The 25,589-nt window shown below is 37.2% G+C and overlaps 1 protein-coding gene across 4 annotated transcripts in view; it reads left to right on the top strand.

Annotated features, from left to right (window-relative positions):
* Positions 1-25,589, top strand: part of TMTC4 (transmembrane O-mannosyltransferase targeting cadherins 4) — a 54,139-nt gene that overhangs the window by 3,052 nt on the left and 25,498 nt on the right. For 3 of the 4 annotated variants that reach the window (XM_040055944.2, XM_040055943.2, XM_040055942.2), the window contains exons 3-7: positions 4,149-4,264; positions 6,256-6,472; positions 10,352-10,439; positions 21,015-21,112; positions 23,164-23,256. In XM_040055944.2, coding sequence (XP_039911878.1) covers positions 4,149-4,264; positions 6,256-6,472; positions 10,352-10,439; positions 21,015-21,112; positions 23,164-23,256 — 612 coding nt within the window. Of the gene's footprint in view, positions 1-4,146; positions 4,265-5,322; positions 5,405-6,255; positions 6,473-10,351; positions 10,440-21,014; positions 21,113-23,163; positions 23,257-25,589 lie in introns of those variants that run through there. The other variant, XM_058419390.1, reaches the window with a different exon arrangement.

Genomic DNA, 25,589 nt, shown 5'->3' with positions numbered 1-25,589 from the left:
TACAGGACCAAACAAAGCTCCCTTTTTCCTCCTTCCCCCCTTGAAGTTCCTGTGATAACAGTATTTTTTTGTGATAGAGGTGGAGTGTTCTTATGTTCCATTTTAAAGCTGACCATAAATGCAATGAACAGTCCTTGAAATGCTTAGAAATTAACATGTGATTCTGTAGATTCAAACAAATCTCTAGTTGAGATTCTTTTGACTTTGAGCAGTAGAGTGTCTTCAATTGCTGAGATGCTTCACAGGATCACATGTAGCAGTGAGTGAGCCTGTGCCCATGGATGGGTATTGGTGTTACAGCTTTTATGCTGTTCTGGAAGGTACTTGTTAAGCATTTAGAAAGAAAAGCACAGGATAAAAATAATCACATTCATCTGTTCAGTCTTCCTGAAGCCATGGGGTTTTACAAAGAGGATCATCTGGAGATTCATACTGCTAGAAGAACACAATTCACTTTTTTTTTTTTTCCTTGCACAAGATATAGAGGCAACTTATCACAACGTGCCTTTTAGAATCATGCAGAATTACTGTTTCCTTAGACAGATTTCTGTTATGCATGTGTAAGTCATCATACCTTCAGTTATAAATGTATGGGGGGAAAATACATCTGTCAACATGGAAATAAATCTTAAAGCTTTCAAGAGAATACTGTAGGCAAATTAAGAACCTAGAGCATTGTTGTTTTGGGTTTTTTTAAAGTAGTATTGTATTTTAGATTGCACAGCTCCTGGCAATGTTTCATCCTGCAAAGTTTTATTTGGGACCTGTTTATAATATTTTAATTTCTTGAAAGAATGACCAAAAGACTGATGTTGAAACAAGGCAGATTGTTTTGTTAATGTGCAATTTGCACAGTTGTAATCTTTCTCCATTTCTTTCAATCTTTATTCTAAAAATGTTTCAATTTATCTATGCAACCCAACAATCTGCACCAGTATTCTAGCTGTTGGCAATGCTGAGAAATTCAACCAACTGCTAAAATAAATTAATTCATATGTAGTCTGTATGTTTGAAAAACTTTGAGGATGATTCTATTTTTCACATCAAAATCTTCTATTATTCCCTAGAAATTAAATGAGGATTTTGTGATGATATCATTTTAACACAGAGGTCATGTGGATGCATGGAAATTCAAAATCCACAAGAAAAATGCAGAGACAATGAGTTTACCAGTTCAATGGGGAGGGAGATTATCTAGCAATGGCACAGTTTATTTAACAAAGCATAGCATATTTTATTCTTATTCAATAGAAAGGCAGCAATTGAAGTAATTTTTTAGATTTACTGAGCATTACTACTGTAGTATTTTCTTGGGTACCATACAGTACCCTTTCTACTAATTTACTAGGTACCATCATCCCAATCTTTTGTTTCTTTTATTGTCGTTTTAGCCAAAGATACAAGTTTAGTTGACCCCATGCCCATCATTTCATGGAACATTTTGTTATTAAATTTTATTGGAGTTAAAGGCTGTTTTCCAGATGCTTTTTTATCATTTGAAGCAGCATTTTAACTGGTACACAACAGTGACTTTTGTCTTTGTTTATTTACTAACTTGGCAAGACAAACAGTTGGATTAAGCAGAGCTTCAGACACAATATGTCATTTCCATAAGCCTTTATTTAGAAAAACTGACCTTTCTTCAATTCCTGAACTCTGCTGTCTGTAAGCTGCTGCTAATCAAATATTTAGAGATTATTTGATAGCTACTTTTGGTTTTTAAAGAGAAAATCATATGTAGCTTTTAAACAACTGTGTCTCTTGGAGCAAACTGTTCTTATTTTAGGGCAAGTTCACTAAGTAGCAATATTAATGTAAGAAACTTTCTCACAGAACTTGGATACAAGGATAAGATACATGATTGAAGATTTTTAGTTCATATGGAAGTGTAATCTAATCACTAAGTAATTCCATGCATTCAGCTTTTCCTGCATTCTTCCGATGGAAGACAAAAGAAGGCTGATTATAGCGGAATGAGAAATCAAGACATTTCCCATCTCAAGTTGTTGAAGACCATCTGTGACATGGAAGACATAACTTTTTCAGTAGTAACATTTATAAAAGTATGTCTTTCACAGACCTTATCTACATAAGGAGCAGTGCTGCTGGTTGGAAAAACAGTCTGAGGGCCACACCACCCTCTGACAACTGTCCCCTGCGGAGTACAAAGACTTCAAAGCATTTTGGTGTACATCCCTGTCCCAGCTTGCCCTGGAAAAGCTGGCTGTATTGATTTAGTGAGCTGCTGGTTGAGTGTGTTCCTGCTCTGAGAGTCAAATTATGACCTTTAGGGTTTGTGCATACCAATGAAGAATGGAACGGGAATTTAGGTGCCTAAGGCTAAAATTGCCGTCCTGGGAGAAGAAAGAAATTTGTAGCTGTTACTTGGCAGTAGAAACATCTGGGAGAGTATGAAGAAATTTTTCACTTTAGTAATTTTTAAGCCCAAGTAGGACCCCCTGTGAGTCTTGATTTCTTAAGAATTTCCCTGAGAGTGCCTTAATTGACAGCTGCAATGTCTAGGTGTTTCAGACTGCAGTTTTAGCCCTGCTCTCTTTTCTGTGTATTGATTAGTAACCTGTTAGAGGATGCTTCAGTTTATTTGACTGTGTGCTAGGAACTTTAGCCTATTTCCCCTTCCTAATTTTTTTTTTTCTTCTTTTTTTTTTTTTTCTTTTTTTCTTTTTTTCTTTTACTGGCCAAATTTGATCAAGTGATAGAAATAAATCTCTTCTTGGATTTTTTTTTTTTTTTTAATTTGTATTTTTGGATGAACGAAAGAATGTCAGAATATGTTAAGAATATTCTTGTTTAAAAAGCAAGAGAAAATTAGTTATTTTAAGTTCAGTTTAGCAACAGGCAGTCATTAGGATCCAGCAATTTGGCTGTAATTTGGGAATATGTGCAAGCCAAAAATACTATCTAAGGATGAGATGGAAGGTACTGAAGACCACAGGAGTGCTCAAGATACTATAGAAGCAAGTGAGGTTGTAGCAGCATTGGAGAGGAACTGGAATTAATAAACCAAGGGAATTGCAATGTGGGAATCTTGTGAGTAGATGGAGTTGTAGGAACGATAAGATGGGGGCACCAGGGTTTAGAAGACCTTTCATGGAGTTAGCAAGCTTGTCTACTTACTTGTGTTTGCATTGTCTTGTTCACCTCTTTTGGTTCATGGGTCTCAAATAATTCCAAGACAGAAGGTGTGGGTAGAGTAACTTGTTAACTGCAGGAGTAGTACTTACTAGTACAATTTTGTTCTTAGGTTCTGACTCAAGTGTCTTTAACCTGCGTGTACTTTGCTGTAGTATATATTGGTATTTAATTGCAGCAGGGAAGCAGAAGAAGGGCAAGTGTGTATTAGTTTGAACATCCAAGCTTGTCCTCATATAAAACTGAGGCAGATGCTAGCAGGGTCCTTATTTTCCTCCAAAGTGTATTCTTTCAATTTAATTGCCTACGTTATTTGGATTTTTCATTATCAGCATGGCTTTGAGATAAAAGGGAAGAGCAAGCAAGCAAGCCTTTTTCTTTGCAGTGATTTTTTAATAGGCCCCTTTTTAATTGCACCCCAAATTAAAATAATTCATTACCTGTCTTAATCTTTTAGAGCAGTATATTGAGATGTTGATTCTTGATTTCATGTATTAAAACAATGACAACTATTTGAATAATCCTGTGCAAAGCAAGGCTTCAAAAAGAGCTAATTGTTGTTTCCTACCTTTAGTTTCCTTGATTTCATGCTTTTGTTAGTAGTTATGCTACTGCACTGGTAAAAAATGGCTATTTTGCAGCAGTTTGTAGTTGGCCTTCTTTGGAAGATAATCTACACCTAAAATCAAAGGCTTTTTACAAAATTATAAGGTAAGGAGGTTTATGTGTTTCATATCTCAGCTATTGACAATATTATAAACTGATGTGAATGTAGCTCTAAATTCCATGATTACAGAATCTAGGATCATGGCCTTTACAATGACAGGCATTCAAGATGTGACCTTCATTGCAAACTTAGGTACCACGGGTCAAATGTCAGTAGTGAGCCAAGAAAACTCCTGCTTAAGTCCACCTTGAGCTTGTATTAGTTAGAACTTGTTTGTGGTTTGAACACAGGAAAAATTTTAAGAATTTGATAATTTGTTTTCTTTTAGGACCTCAGGGCAGAAACCCCGCTCGGCGACCTGTGGTATCATGACTTTTGGGGTAGCAAACTCAGCAGCAATACCAGTCATAAGTCATATCGACCACTAACTGTCCTAACTTTCAGGTGAGAATTGTATTTTTGCTTGAGGTGTGAATATTTTTTAACCTATATTGACTCAATTGAATTTAGGGGAAAGGCAACAGAAAAGGCAAGAACAAATTAACTGGAAGGTAGTTGGATGCCTTTCCAGAATATGATTTTTGAGTTCACTATCTTAATCTCAAACAGTGCTTTAATTTTCCAGTGTTTCTTTCCCAAAATATTCATTATTTTGACATTCTGTATTTCTGTCTACTTTTCAGAGATTTTGTCTTAATGGTCTTCTGTACCTGGTACTTGAGGGGGGTGTGGTTCAGTTTGTCACATCATCAAGGAGCTAGGAGGCGTATGTTCCCTTCACTTAGCCATGCTGCCACTTACACTGTAGTTTTTGTTCTCTGCTTTCCTGCTGACCTGTCAAATGGTTTATTTTATAAATAGCATCAAGGTAGCGTGGCCTTTTCCCGTCACCTCACTGTACAGTCTTCCCACCTCTTTATTCCAATATTCTAACTCGAGTGTCTGAGAATCTAGTGAAATATCTGTATATATAACTTGCTGGTTTTGTCAAATAACTGAAGATTTCACATGATTACTTTTGTAGATGCTTAGCTCATATTTTTTGCACAAAGATTTCAGCAAACAGTAGACCGTGTAAAAATCTGGCACAGTAATGCAGAGAATATTTGAGGACTCAGTCTCAATTTCTTTATTTTCCCCTTGTGACTCAATGATGTCAGTGGGGACTTGTTCTTGTTCTGAAGTTGCCCATTCCGAGCCAGGGACTAAGTAAGTAGTCCCAGAAGAAGTGTTCCCACTCTAGTCCTCATATTCAAGCAAAAACTTTGACCCTTTAGGGTAGTGTCAGTGTTTTAAGTACCTAGCACTGTGGGTTTCACTGTCTATAGGACTTTCTTTGCATTTTCATCAAGAAAAATAAGCAACTGAATGGAGTGTGTCAGAGTCCTAAACCTGTTAATGCTTTCAGTGCATTACACAGAACATGCTTTCCTTTTTTTTTTTTTTTTTTCCTTGTCTCTGTGGTATATTCCATTGCTAATAACATTCTGGTTTGTTTAAAGAGTGAACTGGGATACAATCATTACTATATCTGAAAATATAGATGAGCCTGTGGAGATGGTCCATAAAATGCTATTTTCACAAGTAAGAAATGAGTTTCCTTAATTTCCCTAAGCTCCAACCTTTATGTGTATCATATTTATAATAGGTTACGTTTTTTAATAGACTTTGTTTATGCCAGATGCAGATTAACCAAAAGAACAGTGTAAAATCCCCTATTCAAACTAAGATTGTGTGTAACTCACCTACTGATAAAAGAGTATTGATAATAGCACAGTGTTTCCCCCTTTTCTTCTCAGCCTCCATTTTACTGCAGAGTTCCTGTCTTGAATAGGGATGTAGACAGAATTTTCACTTACTCTTCCTTCTGATTCTAATACTTTTATGAAGCATCTCTCTAACCAGTCTCACAAATCAGTTACCAAGATGTGCTGACTACTTTCGGGGGGGATACTGATTGTACCCACATGCTAGGAATATGTTGGTGGAAATCATAGTCCCAGTGCACATTAGTTTCCTCACTGTGTGGATTTAATTAACACAATTTCATCGAGTTGGCTGCTCTTAAGCCCAGGGGTATCCCTCAGTGGGCTGGGTTATTTATCCCCAGGATACTCCTGTGTTGCAACACTGAAGTTACACCGTTGGCCGAAAGCCAGTTCTAAGTAACTATAGGAATGATTAACACAATGGTACTAAGGTATATGTTTGGATAGGTATTGTATCCATGTGATATTCCTCATGGATACCTTGGCCTAAAGACTGGGATATTGTTTCTGTTGTGTTGTGGTGGCTAAATGGTAACACCACGTGTACTGGCATGTCTGCTTTATTTTTCTGTGCGTATGTCTGCTATGGGGTTGTTTAGTTTTTCTATTTGTATTTTTCTAACCATTGTTGTAATTCCTAGCCTTAATATTTTTGTTTCTATATAGAATTAATTACCTTTTTGCTGGAGGCTTCTACCCGGTTGGTTTCCATGTCATCAATATAATACTGCATTGTACTATCTCAGCGTTGATGGTTGATGTGTTTTCCATATTATTGGGTGGATTGCAATTCAGTAATAAAGGAAGACGGCTAAACCTGGCTCCAAAGTCCTCTCTTCTTGCTGCTTTGCTCTTTGCTGTACATCCAGTGCACACCGAGTGTGTAAGTATTGAATAATTATCTTGAGAGTTTTATTTTAGAAGTTCTTGACCATCTTGACTAATTAATTCTGGCATAGCCTTATACTCTACAGATCGCTTTTATATATTCTTAACACTTCTCTTGGCACAGACCTTAATAGAACAATCAAATATTATGGTTAGTACATCCAAGGCTTGTAATTCCACTGAGCTAGACCTTATTAAGGAGGATAAATCATTCAAGTACAGTTACTAAAGGAGGATAGCACTATGCTACGGAGTTTCCCTACCTCTTGGATTTCCCTAATTACTTTTCATTTCTATTTGCATTGTTAAAAAAAAGCAAAGGTTTTTAAAATCGGAGTAGGGGCACTCTGTGAACTTTGTATGTGACTGTTAGAATACTGCATTCAGTTTTGCTGCAAGGACAACACTGGAAAAGATGGAGAGTGCTCAGAAGAGCCATGAAAGCAATTAAAGGGCTGGAAATCATCCTGTTTCATGACAGATCAAACTGGGTTTATATTTTTAATATGAAGGAGAAGACTAGAGGATTTTTTTTTTAATTACAGTCTGTAATCATGTACATGGAAAACACAAATTTGACAGTAATGGGCCCTTTAACAGGCAAAAGCAATGTTGCAAAGGTACAGAATAGAAGCATGGCACACGTATAGCAATCAGTTAAAATATCTGACCAAAATGCAAAGTCCTTGTGTGGGAATTCTGTGAAGAGAAGATGGTGTTCTTAAAAAGCACTTTTGTGCTCATACTTCAAAAAATCTTATGGCCTTACACTAGTGGGCTTGCTGAATGTCATCACTGATTTCTTGATCTTATAATAATGAATGAATTAAATATAAAATTATCACAATAAGGGAAATTTGGGGGAGTTTTTGTTAGATTTTGGAAGTTCTGAGCTACAGAAAAAGTACTAACTTTAGTTTTGATTTTGTCCTAGCAATGAACAGTGAATCCTTCAGTGTACATTCTACATATGTGGCACTGATTTTTCATTTATTCACAATATGCCATGGTTTTGGCTTCTTGCATTTGCTCTGCATATGATTGGTGGGGAAAAAGATATTGAAAGCTGGCCTCTCAGCTGACTGGAGACCTTGCATATATTGAAGACCTAGAGATGGTGCAAAGTTATGCATTAGTAATTTCGGCACCTTTTCTGGCAGTGTGGTTGAAACATCTTGACAATCATTCTCTGCTGTTCACTGGCCTGCACAGTAACTTCTTTGTGAGAGTGCACTGTGTCAGAAGGGCCCCTCATATTTGTTCTCCAAAACCAGTTTTAGATGTCAGCATAAAGTGAAACAAGTCTTCAGTGCTTTTGATGTTCTGACATGTAAAGAGAAATCTCATTTGAGTCTTAACTTTGTAGATGACCTATTATTGTCCCCTTTATCAATATCCGTAAATTTATTCTTCATTCCATTTGACTCTAAAAAATATATTTAAATCAGCATGAGAATATTAATAAGCCCTTTGTCATGTCAAATAAATTACAAGTGATGTGGTCTGCTTGCATATTTAAGACTTGCAAATGTTTCAGGCAAACAGTGGAAGAAGAGGGGGGGGGAAAGTAGCTCACTTATATATCATCTAAAATCCAGGAATGAACAAAAGCCTCTAATCATTTACATGGCGAATAATAAATCTTGCTCCAGTGAAGAAGTCATTATACTGCTACAGTTCTAGGATGAGTGTGTGTCTGGCAGCATTTCTTAAAAAGCATTCCTTATGATTTTAAACCTGTGAGTTTAAAGTATCTGACATCATGGTTTTGAAATGAGATGACATATTTTGACATAAAATTGTGAAGAATCCGTCTGTTTGCCGCTTTGGGTTTTGGTTTATACAGTGAAACAAACTGTCACATAAAACAGATATTGAAAGGTGTAATGCTGAATTTCAGTACTTATATAAGGAAAATGCTCTTGTGCTTTGAAAAAGGCCTATTCTCTGTAACACTTCAGTGATTAAATGCTAAATGAATCATGGACATAAAACTGTATCTGATACTAATTTAAAACTGGCTTGGTTTTTTTTCCTTTGTTTGCCTTCTTACCAGAATATATATGCCTTATCTTGCATTTTAGGCAACATTTTGCTATTGGAGTCATCTGAGGCCGTGTGCCTTATTAGCACCTTAATCTCGTTGCTGTAACAAGTGGACATTTATTTTCGAAATTGTGCCAGCTCACCTTAACTTTTATCTTATTAGGAAGAGCGGCTCCTGAAGCAGAATGACACTTCATTATTTTCACCTTTCAAAGCACTCCACAGCTATTGAGTTAATTCTCATATTTTCTTTGTATGATAGAAGAAGAAGCAGCAGAGTTAGGTGCACAGCTATAGATAAATCAAGAAGTTCTTCTGAACTGAATTTAGGAGTCCAACAGTGCTTCTTTCACAGTGCTCAAGTGAAGCTGAGGGTAGATGTGGGAGAGAGTCTCTGCAGTGGAATCGGTCATACTCTCATGCCTCTACACTTCTCTTTCTCGGATGTTATTTAGAAATAGTTGCTCCTTCATGTTACTCTGATACAAAAATGCCCTTTTTACTTTCCTCTTTCTGTTCCACACACAAAATGGGACAACTGGCATACTATACAAGAACTGAAGTTTCTGCTTTTCACAGAAAGTGAATTTAAAAAGAAAACCTGTAGCTGTTCTGCCCTGCTTTTGTACATCTGAAAACATGGAACTCAGCACTCCAGGAAGCAGAGCTAGACTGAAAAATAAGGGGCATTTCCATCATCCTCGCTCTGGGTGTATGTTCTAGTGAGGTTCCAACATCAGGACCTATACAGTCCCCTATCAGCTCCATGTCATGATTTTCACAAAAAAAATTGTGGTGTTACCCTGACACTTGTGTAATTAAGAACTGAAGATCCAAAAGTGTCTTGCTCTGTCTCAGCAAGTTACTGTAAATACAGTTTTGGGGGCTTGACCCAAAGCTTACAGATAGTCCTGAGATTGCACTTGATTTAAACAGATTAGCACAGATCTCGAGTACAGAGATCCCAGGATGTGCTTCTCATTTTCTTTTGCATTAGTACAACTTCTGTTTCAAGATGCAGTTGGAGGTTGCTCTAATGCAGTCAGTTAATATAACACAAAAGACTGCCAGAGGGGGATTTTCCCCCCCCCCCCCCCCCCCCTCAAATATGCAAGCTGGAAGCTATTTGTCCGTTCTGGGTGTTCAGATTGCAATTTGAAGGCTGGCTTGTCTTCTGAAAGTGAACAGTTTTGATTTGTGTTTCAGCAGAGCTGCCAATTTAATTGTGGTTCAGGATGTTTGGCTTCCAAGCTATGTAATGGCTTCAAATTGAAAGAGAGTAGATTTAGATTAGGTATTAGGAGGAAATTCTTCAGTTGTGAGGGTGGTGAGGCGCTGGCACAGGCTGCCCAGAAAAGTTTTAGAGGCCCCATCACTGGAAGTGTCCATGGCCAGGTTGGATGGAGCTCTGAGAAACCTGCCTGGTAAAGGGCAGGGGAGTTGGAAGGAGATAGTATTTAAAGTCGCTTCCAACCCAAACTGGTTTATATTTTCATGTTTTTTAAGTGTTCTGCTGAAACGCAATTTGATACAAAAAACAGATGGAATTGTGTAGAGTCTAGTTTTATTCAGTGAAGTCCTCCTTCGTTTCTTTAAAAAAAAAATTCCATAAACCAAAGCCAAACCATTTATGTAGTCAATACTGAGCAATACCCAATAAAAAATAGGATGCATCTTAAAAACTGGTTATAATTAATCTAGTAAAACAAGTTAAAGGAAAAAAAAAAGTGATACAGTTATATTCTATTATATATTTCACTTTGTATGTGTTAGTTTACTTCAGGTTTTCTAAGAATAAAAATCTGATCATTTGGAACTTTTTTTAAAGGTTGCTGGGATTGTTGGCAGAGCTGACCTACTGTGTGCCCTGTTCTTCCTGTTGTCATTCCTTGGCTACTGTAAAGCATTTAGAGAAAGTAAGCATTCTGTTTGCCCCTTTAATTTCCTATTGTGTATATTTTCAATATTTGTACATTTCAGTGAAGTAGAGCAAAATTTAAAATGTCAGATTGATTTGTTTACCCTCATAAAATATATTTAAAAAAAAATGTTTTAGCAGCTATTTATTGTTAGAGAATCTAAAAAGGTTGCTGTCCCTAATTCTTGTTAAACACTGAATTTAATTTAAGAAAAGTCCACTTTATGATAGGCTCATTTGCTAAGTGTTTGATTGTTTACAAGTTTAATGAAGTATTTTAGAAATAAAACCTACAAATGAATATGCTTAAATATTTTATTAATCTTTATGCCATTATGCTGGGATACCTTAAATGAGAGTCAGCTTTTCGAATGTTACTTGTATTTTTAATGAATTACAAAGAATTATTCCTATGACTAAGCCTTCTGAATTCCTGCAATATGCGAGTGCTGGCAAATGATGCTGAATATAGTGTTACTCACAGAGTTTTTGTAAGACAGCTGTGTTTAACATGAACAATTCCTTGGTAGATGTTTTTCCAAGTGAGCTTTCAGATCTCTGGTATTATTTGATCTGAATGCATGCTGGCAGTTCAAATACAGTTGTGGAGAAATTATCCTGGGGGCTCTGTTAAATAAGCACACAAGAAAGGCTGTGAAAAGCTGTGCAGGACATGGAGTCTGGTATCTGAGTGTGCTCTGCCAGACGAAATACGGGACTCATTTGGTGAACCCACAAGGAGCTGTGTTGTGATGAGCTTGTCTGTCCTTCAATGGGCACGGTCTGCAATGATTAACCAGAGCTGGCAGAGGATTTCAGAGGTGCCTGAGCTTTGTGATCTGGCCAAACAACATAGTTTGGCATCACAGAGACCTCAGTGTGGGCTGAGGGGAGTGAGCTAGTCCACAGTGAGCTGTGAGATGCTGTGACCAGCTCCTGCTGGTTCAGTTTAGGTTGTTTGGAACTATTGTGCATATTTCTATTGCTGATACAGTAAGTTTATCTTGCCATTTCAAATGTTACTTAGGATGATTCCTGTTTACTTTGGATATATTTTTCTTCCCTTTAAGTAGAAGGGAAGAAATTCATTTCTTTCAACTGAGCTAATGATTTCTTGATGAAAATTGGCCTTGTTTTCTGGCATGTTTGTTTATTTTTTTCTCGGCTGTTTTATTGGATATGATTGTGCTTATGATGTTTCTTCTATTAGTGGTTGGACAAATCAAAATATTGCCTTATCTGGTTTCTGATGTCTCAGGTAGACAGGTCGGCTTATATGGCTTGAAGAACTCAAGAGCCAAAGTCTTAGGATGACCACTGGAGACAATTATATAGGACCCTCTAATTATGTTGTTATAGAGGACATCTTGGGAATGATTAAGGATGTGTATTCTGGTTAAGGATGCTCTTCAACTTGTGAAGACCAGTTTAATAGTTTTTAGAAATCAGTGTCAATGTAATAATATTCTTGGACTGAAATTTGTGTCATTGATACAGAAGAAGGAGAATGTTGCAAAGACAAGGTACTAAGCAGGCCTTACTCATTTTTTTATTGGGTATTACATCATAATAGGGGAGCAGATGTATCTTTTCAGCAATTTTGCCAAGGAAAATTACAGTCTGCCAGCATTGTCTTTCAGGTCAGTTTTCAATGTTTACTGTCACCTTCACTGCCTGCTTTTCCCTCAGCAACTTCTTGAAGAAATTTAGACTTTCTCTGTACACAAGAACTTGTATCCAGGTTTACATACTTGAGTCTTTCACCTTGATTGCTGCAAAGGCACACTACTGACTCATCAGCCCGGAGCTTATCAACCAGGCACGGCAGACCTTTTTCTGCAGAGCTGCTGCCCAGGCCTTAATTGTCACCGTTGTATCTATCCATCTTCCCTCTAGCTGAATTTTACTAAAGACCACAAGCAGTTCTACTTGCTGCCCTTATTATAATTTTTTTTTTCTTTGTGGAGGGGAGGTTGGTCTGACCTGCAGCTGTTTGAACATGAGTGCTTGTGTAGGAAAGGGGCGTGCCTGGATTGGAAGGGGCAGCTACAAAGAGAATGGAGGCTCTCTCTTCACAAGGAGCTACGTGACAAAGACAAGGGGCAGTGGGTGCAGTTGCACTGGGAAAGGTTTCACCTTGATGTAAGCAAGAATTTTTTTTACAGCAAGAACAATCAATCACTGCAACAGTGTCCTGTGTCTGTCTGTGGCAGAGTCCTCTTGACTCTGGAGGTTTTCAAGATGCATTTGGACAGGGTTCTAGGTGATCTCATCTGGGCTCCCTTTCCCGCAAAGCATGGACCCAGTGATCTCTGGAGGCCTCTTCCAAACTGAGCTGTTCCTGTGATTCTTTGTATGAAAGGCTTTAGGAAAAGGTAACCAAATACGGGGAAGTGGCTGTAGTAGAATATGACTCTTCAGTGAGTTTGCAAAGTAAATAAAAAGTTTTACCCTCGATATAAATTTCTTTCTTTTGTGAACAGTTCTTCTAGGTACTTTCAAATAATAGGTTAAATAAAGAGTAAAGAACTTTTATCTGACCTTAGCTGAATTTGATTCTTCATATATTGAGGGAGTCAATCCCAAATGTAAGCTGGTCTCACTGCATTTTAAAAATATGCACAAATAATTTAAAAAGCAGACTTAGACAATGTCTCCTAAGCAACAACGAAAAAGTACTTCTCTTAGAATGTTGTCCTTCTCATGTCAAATCCTCATGAACCAGAATGTCTATGATACTGCCAATGCAGTATCATAGTATTGGTAGTTCTAGAGCAAGTTAAGAGCTGTTACTACATTATTTTCTAGGTCAGGCCAAGAAAGTAGTTTATCTTTGTGAAATAGTCCTTGTTTGTGAGAAAGAGAGAGAGAAAATAACCAAAAACCCCTCTGTATCAGGTTTGTGTTCCTAATCAAATGGGGAGGCTTTATGGTGATCCTACACAAAAGTGGATTGTACCAGTGTGTTCTGACATCCTTTTTCCTTTTGTCCTGCTAGGCTTTTTGTATATTAAAGGCAAGTATGGCCGTAAACTGTAGGTCAGCTGCATGTGTCTTTGTTCCTGGATTTGGCTGTCACATTTATATAGAGCTTAACTCACCAAATTTTTACAAAGAGTAGGAGAAGAATTATCAAAGGTTGATTTTTATTTATTTTTTTATTTAATTAATTTTTATTTTCTGTTTGTTTGTTTAATTGTTACTAAGGAACACATTGTGGTGTGACTCATTTGGAGCACTTAAAAGAGACTACAAGTCTTAAGACCGTCAAGATTTGTGGATTGCATTTGTATTGTCTTTAGAATATGGTTACCAAACATGTTTGGTGCCAGTTTGTTTTTATATCATGAACTTTAAGTGAGCATCAGACTAAAGCAAACATTGAAAAGCCTGTGATGCTACTGATGTGGTTGGGTCGGTAACTTATATTGTTTGGCTACCAGCAGCATCCCAATGCTATTATCAGGTAGATGATCCAAGTTTTTAATAAAGAACCTGACTAGTCTTGCAGCAAGGCACTGTGAAATTTGTGTATGACTGAATTAAAAAAAATTGTTTATGTTTCAGTAGTTTAGACTCAGTTAGTGAATTGTCATTCTTTAAAGAAAAGGGGTCAAAAATCATATGTGAGAGAATTATTTTCACTTGAGAAAATGAATATAAAGATTTATAATATTTGTGTGTGTGTATGTGAGTAGAAACTCATAAAATGTCTGAGGAGGATTTGGAAGTACTATGGGGAAAGTGTATGTAATAGTGAAAACAGTCAGGAGATCAGAAAAATACTAGTGTCAGGCTGAAAAACTTCCAAAGGAAGATAATAGTTTTTGTAAAGCTCAAGGTATACTCCAGCTTATTTACCTGATTTATTTGTGGTTTCAGTGGATTTTTGGGTAGACAGTTTCTTTTAGCCAGAATCTGAGGGTTTGGGGTTTTTTTTAAAGTACAGGCATTTAATTATGTAGGTTATAATTATGTCTTACTGAAGTCCTACAGTTCTGTTACTTTTTCCCAGTATACCGTTTTTGAAGTTAGCATCTTTGAAAGGATAACATTTATAATTGCAAGGAACTAATCTGTTGTTCTCATTCTGTCCTGCTATTTTAAACACAACTGTGGGGACAAATCCACTGCATAGGCTTTGGAGACAGCAAGAGCTGACAACTGTTTAGGTATGTTCTGAAGGGAATTGTGGGTTATTAACTTTGTTGAATTTTAATGCAGCTTCTCTGGGAATTCGTAAGGCAATTTAAAACTGCTGTAGTGTTCATTTTTGCCTTCCTTTGTCTTCAGTTTTGACAGTGATCCAGTTGCATGTATTTGCCATCTGCATTGGTGATCTCTGAGTAATGTAAAATGAAGAATTCATGACTTGCTCTATGTGAATAATATTGGTGTAGATATTAAATACAGGATCAACTCTTTGCTCATATGCTATGACATCTAAAAATTACTTCTGGTTGTGTGATTCTGTTTTGTTTGGTTCTGAGTAGATGTCAATTAATCATCTACTAGTTCATTGCTAATTTAATAAAGCATGCAAAGTAGTGATGAGTTTTGTGAATATTGGAGGTTTATATTATGGAAGTTTTCTTAAAGAATTGAAACATTTAAGTCTCCTATGTGAAAGAGATCATTGTTAAGATGTGGGGAATTTGTTAGCTATTGTGCAATTGGTCAAGAGGTATTGTGCCCTACCGTTCACATTTGAACATACTGGGTGGGAATAGTTGTAAATGAAAAACCTAACAATTTTATTATTTTAGTTGGCTGACGAAACACAATGACCTTTTTTTCTGGTAGAATTAATGCTAACTTTCACTTCTCCAAGATGTTGTAGTTCAGGGGATAGATGCTTCCTTCAGTGTGGCCTTCAGATAATGATTTTGAGATGGCTGGATATGTTTAGGAATGGCATTTCCTACTGTAATATCATTATTAAGTGAAACACTGAGCTGAGCTGCAGTAGTACGTACATTTGGAGACACACAAAGGAGATCTTGGGCTTAATTTAATTCTAACAGTGGATTATCATGTGATCTTTTAAGACTAGCTAATTCTTCCCCCTTTGCTTAGCAATTCACGAGCAGGGAAATCTTAGAGCTTGGTTAGAAGAATATCTGTAGCAGTTCACTTGGAAGACATGATCCCTACAGGCAAGGCACATTAATGAAATATATGAGTGTTTGTGATCTATTTCAGTTAGAAATTAAAACTTCCTGCAGGAGCTCAACATAACTTCGCTTCAAACTTCAGAGAGTCGGTGCTTTCGCAGAATCAGTTGCTGTGTTTCACCTGAAGATGGTGACTCCTTAAACTGCTCCAAGCTGTCACCTGGCTGACTCTTAAGTTGCTCAGCTGGGTTTGAAGAAGGAAATACTGAATGCCTATGTGTGGTAGTAATTGCTTTGGTAGTAATTGCTTTGGATAGTGTTAGTTTGGCTTTACAATAAAACTAAGCTTGGTAGTTTAAATGTAGCATTTTCTTCATATCCTTCACTTCTAAGGAGTTTGTTTTCACTGACCTGTGGATTTAGGACACCAGGAAATAGGATTAGTGTTTAAGTGCACTGTCAATGTGTTGCTCATAAATTTAGGATCAGTCAATTCTACACTATAAAACACTTTGTGTATGCATCCTTGCCCTAGAAATGCTTATACTGAAGTCTAGCAGTCTAAATGGAGGAGCTCCCACAGCTTGTTTATGGTTTACATAGGTATTTTACTGAATCCCCTCAACTTTCAGACTTGATATACTCCTAAAGAGGGACCATCTGAGCAACGCTTTTTGAGTTTGTGTAGAAACACTATATTTTTCCAGCTTAAAAAAAAAAAAAAAAAAAAAAGCATGTACTCTATTTCTTTGGCACGCTTACAATTTTGTCCATCTGTTAGAGTGGCAAAATGCCCACTCACAATATGGCATACCAGTTTCAACCAGGCACAGGTGCCAATGAAAGATTGGTTTCGTTTTCTGACACAAGATTCTTCTGGTGGGAAGCAGCACCGTATTAGGGGAATATGCTTTGTTAGACTCATTACTTCTGTTGGCATGTGTATATCTCATAATAAGCACTTAGGCAATGCTTTACATTTTCAAATCATTGTTTAAAAAAAAAAAAGATAAAATTGAAAGCATTGCTGAATGATGGTCTTTTGTATCTATTTTGCCAGCCTAGTTTACTGAGATTTCTGAAGTTGAGGCAGGGGTTGGTGGGGATGGAGAGGTATTCTGCATATTGACCCAGGAACAAGCATGAAAAAAAATGTTTCTTAATTGAAATATTTTCTCTTTAAAGTTTTTTTACTGATGAATTTTGATAATATTACAATTCTCTGTATAACTGTTGATTTTTTTGAGCCTGCAAAAGAAAACAAAGAGAGATTGTGCTTTTTCAGGAGATCTTGTTTACTGAATTACAGAGTGTTTGAAGTTGGAGGGGCCTTGAGCTGACCTGCCCACACAGGGTCACCTACAGCCAATTGTCCAGGAGGCTTTACTGCAGGATTTTGCAGTTCCCTTCATTAAACCATATGAGGTTCCTGCAAGACCATTTCTCCAGCCTGACCAGGTCCTTCTGTGTGGCAGCCCAACCCTCTGGTGTATTGGCCACTCCTCCTGGCTTGATGCCCTCAACAAATGTGCTGTGGGTGCCCTCTGCCCCATCATCCAAGTCATTAATGAAGATGTTGAATAGGACTGGACCCAGTAATGACCCCTGAGTAAACTGGCCTTCAATTAGATGTTGTGCCAGTGGCCACCACCCTCTGGACAAGCCGTTCAGATAGTTTTCAGTCCACCTCACTGTCTGCACGTCCAGCCAATTCAGCAACAGCTTCTCTATGAGGATCTTACAGGAGACTATGTCAAAGGCCTTACTGAAGTCCAGGTCTTTGATGCTCAGTTTTTGGGACCTTCATTATTTCACTTTTGCTGTGTGTTTTTATCATGTTTGTGAGTCCATGCTTAAGTTTGACTTTGCTGGGCAAGCTGAGACATTTCTTGCATCTGAGACTTGGGATGTTCACAAGAAGACAAACTTGTTTATGCACAACTTTGAGCGTGTGCCTATTGAATGGCTTCAGTTTTCTTTTATTTGGTTAGATCGTTTCTCCAGGTCAGATTGGATGGGGGTCTGAGCAACCTGGTCTAGTGGAAGGGGTCCCTGCCCATTGCAGGGGTTTTGGAATCAGATGATCCAAAAGGTCCCTTCCAGACCAAGCTATGATATGATTCTGTGTTTTTTCCAGTTTGTCAATGGAATTCTGAGTTCTCCTTCCTGGCCATTGCAGCCTAGCAGCACTTCTGGTCTTAATAAGCGTATTTCTTATTCATCCAAATGATTTCTTATATCATCCAAATGGACTAAGGACAAAGGAATAATCCAGCACAGAATGCTACCTTTACTTTTTTTCACAGCAAGCTAGGATCTTACTGTAGTTTGCCAGCCATTATTTGTACCCATTCTATAACAACTTAATGTAGTCTGTATTTTTTGTGGCATATTTCACGCTGCTTCCAGTGGTATTCTCATGTCTTTGCAAAGTCAAAGTATAGGATGTTTACAGATTACCTTTTATCAGGAAGACTTTTTTTTTCCATCCAAGTCAAAAGTTATACTTAGTTCTATATAAGTGACTAAAATATTTGGTGAACAATTACTCATATTCTTTCATGTTTTAGAGAATCACCTAGAAAATATTTTGTCTAGGTGTGATTTTTTTGTAATATTGACCAGTCAGCTTAGCTTTCTATCTGTAATCTATCCTTTCATATTTTTGCTCCTTTTCAAAAGTAGACATGTAGGCATTGTTTTATTTTATTTCAAACTCCTGGATTCTCATGTATTTTTCATGATTTCCCAGAGGTAACAGATGAGGTTACTCTGGGTTGTTTAGGACCTGTTGAAGTGAATGTAACCAATTGTAATTTAAAACAATTAACTTCTCTATGGATTCTGTGTCTTGTAGTTCACTGTTTTTGCTTTTGTTCTTCCTTTCTGCTGGTGCTGTACTCGCCATCTGATTGCAACTGTCCTTTTTGCAAAAAAAGTTAAGAAAAAAGGCACAGAACACTTCTGTTTTCTTGGCATTGTCCATTTTATTTCCCAATGATTATTGGAATAACTCCTCCCTCATTACTCTTCTTATTAATATATCTGTGGAATTATAGGATTTTGTTCTTTAAATACATTACCTTTTCTCATTTTGTTACCTTTCTGTGTTAGTTTTCCTGTATGAATGTGCTGCTATTACAGTTGTCCTTGATGATTGGACCTACTTCCCTTTTTACTATTACTCTTGTATTTTGAATCATCAAAGCATTTCTGAATTACCAGCTGGTTTCTTACTATATATACTTCCCACTATCTTCTGTTTTAAGATAATTTGTATTTGTGTAGTGAATACTGCCTCTCTGAGTAGTGCTTATTTATCCTGACTCCTTTCCACTAGAATTTGATTCTGAGAGAGGAAACCTCTCAATGGAAGAAAGTCTACTATAAACACAGTAAAGTCTATTGGCTGTCTTCACTATTTTCCTTTTTACACTTACTAAGGATGATTGGGGATCATATTGTGAACACAGTCAATAACTTTGCCTTCTATCCTTGCATTTTCTGTGCTAGTTGATTTTTACATAAAACAGCAACAACAAAACTGTTTTTCTAGAACTGGCTGAACAGTCTGTTGTACTGCAGAGTTTGAAAACTTTAAGAGTTCCTTGAAGGGATGTATTTAGACAGAATTCTTTTTGTCTTAGGAATACTCATAGAACACACATTGAAGCTCTTTCCTCAGTAAGTTGCAACTCTCAGCTGTTCTTCTGTATAACTGATGTGGACTGGATTAAAATCCCCATTGGATTGTAATTTTTCTACTTCCAATGTCTCTTTAGTTATCAGGTATTTTGTATTTTCTTGCTTTGTTTTGGCATTATTTAGATGTGTATGACTTCTTTCCTAAAAGAAGGCTTTCTTTTATCTTTATAACATTTGCAACTGTAATGTTAAGTCTTACCTCACCTCTGGAGCCGTAATTTGGAGTGGAGGGAGAAGGATCAAATGCCCTCTGTGTACTGCAACAATGAATTACAAACATCCTAGTATTCACTCTGTTGAAGCTGTAGAAGTTTTAGGTAAGAAAGCAGTGTTGGAAGTAACCTCAAAACCTCTTTGTCAACATACTTTAAAAAGTTTGAAGCTCTCTGATACAAAAGAAATAGTCTGGTTCAAAATGAAAGAGGAGGCCAATGTCAGCAGATCCTTTTGCACTTATGGTTATGATTTGTATCTGACCCAAACAGCACTGGAGGTCATGTACTGGTTTCCCTGTATCATCAGTGCAGAGTTACTTTTCTGAAGGGTGTTCAGCTGCATTTAATTAGGTAACTTAATCCCTAAAGGTGCTGACTTCTCATGGCCTGTTATAAAGGAAGTCTTATGTACTAGCTTAGGTGTAGGTGCCTACATCTGGTTAAATTAATCTTAATCTTGCCATTTACCCTTTCCATAGACCATTATTTCAGTTCTCTTTAAGCAGTGAGGGTCAAACCTGCTTTAGCAGCAGAGAAAACTGCTATAGAGATCAAGGGAATTAGGAAAGGGATTCAGTCAATGAATGCAGAGTTCAACTTTGTTTTTTCACATGCCAAGTTTGATACTTGTGATGCCTGTAGAGCCCATGTTACCTGAATCAAGGAACTGCCTCTGAATGAGCAGAGTGCTTCCCTCTGTTGCTTGCACCTATGGAGTAGAGCTTGTGACAGATATGTTTTAATGTGAAGTACCCATGTATTCTGTGTGTGATAGTACCTTGGCTGAAGTAGGGTTTATTGTTGTATTCATCTCGGAAATGCATGCATGTAGTACCCAAAATCTGCTACATGGTACAGACTTTAAAGACTTTTTCTTTGAGTAGAAGCTGTAGTTGCTTTTGATCTCTTAACCCCAGAGTTCCTTACCCTGCTGTAAAACTGCTTCCTGAGTGCAAGGACTACTGCTTCTGCTCAGATTCTGACATTTTTGAGCTCCATGGCATTCTATTACAGTGATAATAAAATGACATTAGGTACTTGCTAAACACAGCAGCCCTGGAGAAGCAGCTCATTGTGCCTTTGTAGACTAGACTGCAGTTAAAACAGTTTGTGTGTGTGACACTTCATGAGTAACTATTATAAAGATTTTTTTGTTCTTATGGTAGCTTGGAAGAGCATGGCCAGTAATGACAGAGCTCTAGCTAAGGATGATAAATGTCTCTAAATATTGGGAATTAACCTTTGCAGATGACAAAATGTGAAAATTATGTGAAGCTTCTGCCATTCTAATTAATCTGGCTAAACCATCGAGCAAATAGGGAGATTTCTAATGTCTCCAAGAAAAGAAAATGACTGCAATAAAGGGACAAATGCCAGCATATTGCAGGAAGTGCCCTATGCTTTTTAAGTCTGTGTATCCAGATCTTGACTGATACAAAAGACCGCAATACTAAATGCTGTTTATTTTTTAAATTCTTATTTTAATTTACTCTTAAATTTATAAAATGCTTAAAGATACGGCATTCTTTATTTTGACAGATAAGGAAGGACATATGTTTTCTGTATTCTGGGTACTGGTGAGTGTTGTCCTAGGTGCAATAGCCATGCTGTGCAAAGAACAAGGAATTACAATACTGGTAAGAATTCTCTTATTAACTGAATTTTGACCTCAACATCTGTCAGGTGTAGTTGTAAAGTCTACAGGAATTAATCTTCTCCACAGCTAATGACATGCATGCCTTTTTATTCTGCTCAGAAAACTAGTTAACATTGACAAAAAGCAGTATTCTAGTAGATCTGTCTTAACTGTATCTTTGCCAATCTGGTAGAGTTTTTCACTTTAACTTTTGTAAGCAGGTTGCACATATTTTTGCAAAGTTTAAAGGTTTTACAGCATTAGTTTCAATTTCGTTGCCCTTGGTTTTGAATGTAATTCTTGAGATAGCAGGACTACAGACTTCTCATTGAAGGCTCACGAACAAAGATATATCTGGAGGAGAGCATTTTTTAAAGCTCTACTCCCTTGCTTTTGTGAACAGTGTAATTATAATTAGAGCCATTGTTTATGTACTTCTAGTATTGCATCTCTTCTTTTCTCCCTTATTTAAGGATCTGTCCATGGAAACAGATGTAGTTATTGTTCGTGTTTATTGTGGTCTGGCTTTTTATAACTTCATTGAAGACAATGCTGTTTGGGGTGACCAAAATGGCCACCTGAAATGCTGTATCTGGGATTTTTACCTTTTATATAGTCATATATCTTTATTAATAAATCAAATTTACAGCTTTAACTGACATAGATAAGCAACAGAATCAGAAAATTCTTTACCACAAGGACCCTCTTGTCCTTGCTAGAAGAAAAAGGAAAAGAAATTACAGAAAACTTCTTGATTTGGCACCTTTTTTTTTTTTTTTGGATAGATGTAGAGTAATGTGTTTTTCAAAGGTGTCTGTAAGGAAAACATAAGGAATTGCCTTAAAACATGGTGTAATTATTTACAGTATGAAGGAACGATTTGATCTAGCAGGCACAGAACTGTCATTGGATTTGGGATTTTATTTGTTTGCTGCTGCACTGCTAGGATGATTATATTTATTGTTGTGCTAAGGGGCATAGGTCAGAGGGATAAGGGCTAAATCACCCATTAAAAAGATCACTTGGAGGCTGAATGTTATTTTCAGTAGAATTCTTGCCTTCCTATCTCCATGTGAGTGAGCCAGAAGCCTTTTAATTGCCAAGAGGCCTTTCTACGTGGAACCAAGCCACACTCTAACCTGTTTTCTGTCCCTTCCCTTTGACTATTAGTGAGGGGCTTGTGGCCTCCCAGTGTACCAGCTCTTTGCTTCACCTGGAACTAATTTTACTGGTTTTTTTCTGTTTAGTCTCAAGAACAGTAATTTCTGAAATTATTAGGATATAGGATAAATACTCAAGAATTATCAGGTTGATATGCTGCAACTTTGAAGCGGAAATGCTAAGGTTTGATTTTGCAGTAACCTCAATAGAATTACCCCTGGACACGTTTATACATTTTGTTTGCCTGTTTGGGAGGTAGTTATGTGCAAGTGTACTCCTGCTAAGCACAGAATATGTTTAGTTTTATGTGCAGTGACTGATGTCATATAGAGCTCTTCTTTTTTTTCTTTTTTTCCCCAGCAACTTGCATTGTGTTTATTGCTGTACTTGCAAGAAAAGCAAGCCTGATAGCTCTGTTAAATGTTTCTGAGCCTTTGTCTGTACCCTTTAAAAACAGTATTTCTGAAACCTGGAAGTCCAAAGATACCATACAACAAAAAATAAGTAGAAGGCTTAAAGAAGCTCCACCTTACTGATAGAAGCCTTACCTTTTGACTGCAGCATTTACACTGCAGAACATTTGGAGTAGAAGATGGAGAGCAGATTTCTGTTGTGATCATGCATATGTTATCTAGCTTACTGGTGCATGGTATTCCCTGGAGGGTTATTCCATGTGGCAGCAGAATTCCCATTACAGTAAAATGTTATTCTACTCATCTGAGCTCCATTTACCATTCTGCCATCATTACTACCAATGTATCTCTCTACTTATTTGGAATCAGAATTAAGATACAGAGTGCAATTCAAACTGCAATTCAAGATGTATTTAAAAGAAAATATTTGTGGTTAACTGCTTCATCTTATGTGGTTATTTTTCTCTTGGTTCCTTAGGGTTTGAATGCAGTGTTTGATGCACTGGTGATTAACAAGATAAATCCTTTGGAGCTCATTCGAAAATTACTGTATAAGGACAAGGCATTGGAGGTGAGTCCCTGGATGTTTTGCTCACTCTTACGGATTTTGTTCATTCTGGCCATTCAGACAGCTATGTCCTAAAAGACAAAGAACTTCTGACAGTTTTATTGTTGAGAATTAGGGGAAAAAAAAAACAAACTAACCAAAAAATATATTGTTAGTCAGCTTAGTAAGGCAGTGTGCTTATGACATCTTCGCAGCAACATGAATAGTGACAGGGTATTGTTAGAATTGCATTGGATAGTGCAATTCCTTCCAAAATTTTCTCAACAGTATGTTAAAAATGTTGTATGGAACAGTTCACTGCTTGATATGCAACAAGTTCTTCAGGATCAGTAACTATACACCTGGAATAGTACTTGGAATGGGGTTTGGTCAGAATAAAGAGAGGGAGAGATTTATTCAAATTCTCAATGACATAGACAAGTACATTAAAAACATATTATGTTAACGAGTCCTAGTAGCTTTGGAGTTTAAAACAAAAAGTTATGTAAGCACTGATAGTTGCTAAGGATTGATTTTTCTGACTTTCATTGATGTCACTTTATCTGGTATTGTCTCAAGTGGAGTCTGGCACCTGGTATTGGCACTGGCAAGCAAATAACAGAAACAGTAAGCCTCAGATCAATGATGGATAACAGCCAAATAGACCTACAGCCTTCTAGAACATCACTGCTGTTGAACAGCTGAGTTTCTCATCCAACAAGGCAAAAGAATATTCCTTGTACTTTGCTTTGGTCAGTGGTTTCACTGCAGAGGAGTCTCACTAATGTTTCTGAGTGGCGCAAGTCCTATGGGGCTTCTAAATTCCTTTGCAAGGAGTGAAATGAGGAGCTGCAGGGGAAATCAGGGGAAGTAGGTTCTCTAGAATTGAAATAATAGATTTGACCAAGAAGGGCTAAGTGAGGACTACAGAGTGTCTCAGGCAGCAAATAGGAATGCTGGTGAGTTTTGCTGAATAAGGAGACTTGTGTCACCTAGAATTTGGAGTTGTAGGGAAGCATCTAGAGCTGCAGGGTTCTAAAGCAGAGCTAGTTCAGAATTGAGTGCTGCAAACAAAAGGTAGTAAGTAGAACCTCAGGAGAGTGGCCAGTCAGCCTCACGTCAGTGCCCGGTAAGATCATGGAACAGATCCTCCTGGAAGTTATGTCAAAACATATGAATGACAGAGAGGTGACTGAAGACAGCCATCCCAGCTTCACCAAGGGCAGATTGGGCCTGACTAATCTAGTGGTCTTCTGGGATGGAGAAGAGAAGGCTCCAGGGAGACCACCTCTCCAGGAAGCCGGTTCCAGGGTTTGACCAGTAATAAATTTACAATGAGGGTGGCGAGGCACTGGAACCCAGAGAAGTTGTGGATACCTCATCCCTGCAAGTGTTCTGGGCCAGACTTGACAGGCTTTGAGCAAACTGATCTAGGAAAAGATACCTGTGGCATCCCTTTGAGCCCAAACCATGCTATGATTCTAGGAAATGTCAGAGTCAAACCTTTTTGGAGGATTATTCTTTAAGCATGAAGAGCTCAGAGCATAATGGTTCTGTCTCAGTGAAGAAAACATCAGATGTATCTTTTCCCTCTTATTCTGTTGGTAGAAGTAATTAATTTTAGCTCCTGTTACTTGAAAAAATCTGTTCTGCTCTTTTCAGGGAAGCATATCTAAGATTCTTTTGCTTTGTTGAAAGGCAGATCCTAAAAACTCTTCCAGTAAGAACATTTTTTTTTCTTTTTGATTGAAACAGGTTTCAGTTTCACGTCAGATTTCAGTTAGTTCTAAATCAGAGGGGATACAATAACACTTCTTCCACTTTCACATTCTGCCTACTGAGAGATTTTGTGGCAATTGTGAAATCTGGCCTTTAATATACTGCATGTACTGTTAAATTAAATGAAGCCCTGGGATAAGATATTTTGTTGTTAATCTGTCATAAAACAGTTATAAATTTTTACTATATGTGTTTCTTTCATAGTACAATTTTCGCCAAAAGCTATTTTATAGGAAAACCGTTCCTAAATCCTCCTTGTTATAACTTTGTTTACTGAGATGTCCAGGTTGGAAGCAATCATTTGAGCACAAAGGCTAGCTTATGTAAAATCAAAATTACAGACTGCTTTATCCTTAGGTATTCAACTAAATATTTTATCATGACTTTGTCAATTACAAATACTAAAACAAATCTGAAAATTGTTTTTTAATTTAATTTTTCCATCCTTTTAGAAAATAAATATCTTCAGCCAGTGCACCAATGTCGGTCTTTGTTCAGGCAGCCTACTTTTATTTTTTTAAGCTTCAGATATAGCTGATATTGATATCCTAAACAACTATGGTGGTCCTTGCTAAAGA

Source organism: Hirundo rustica, chromosome 2, assembly GCF_015227805.2.
Source record: "Hirundo rustica isolate bHirRus1 chromosome 2, bHirRus1.pri.v3, whole genome shotgun sequence".
NCBI lineage: Eukaryota > Metazoa > Chordata > Aves > Passeriformes > Hirundinidae > Hirundo > Hirundo rustica.
Note: the sequence above shows the minus strand (reverse complement) of the source record. Positions and strands in the feature narration are given on the sequence as shown.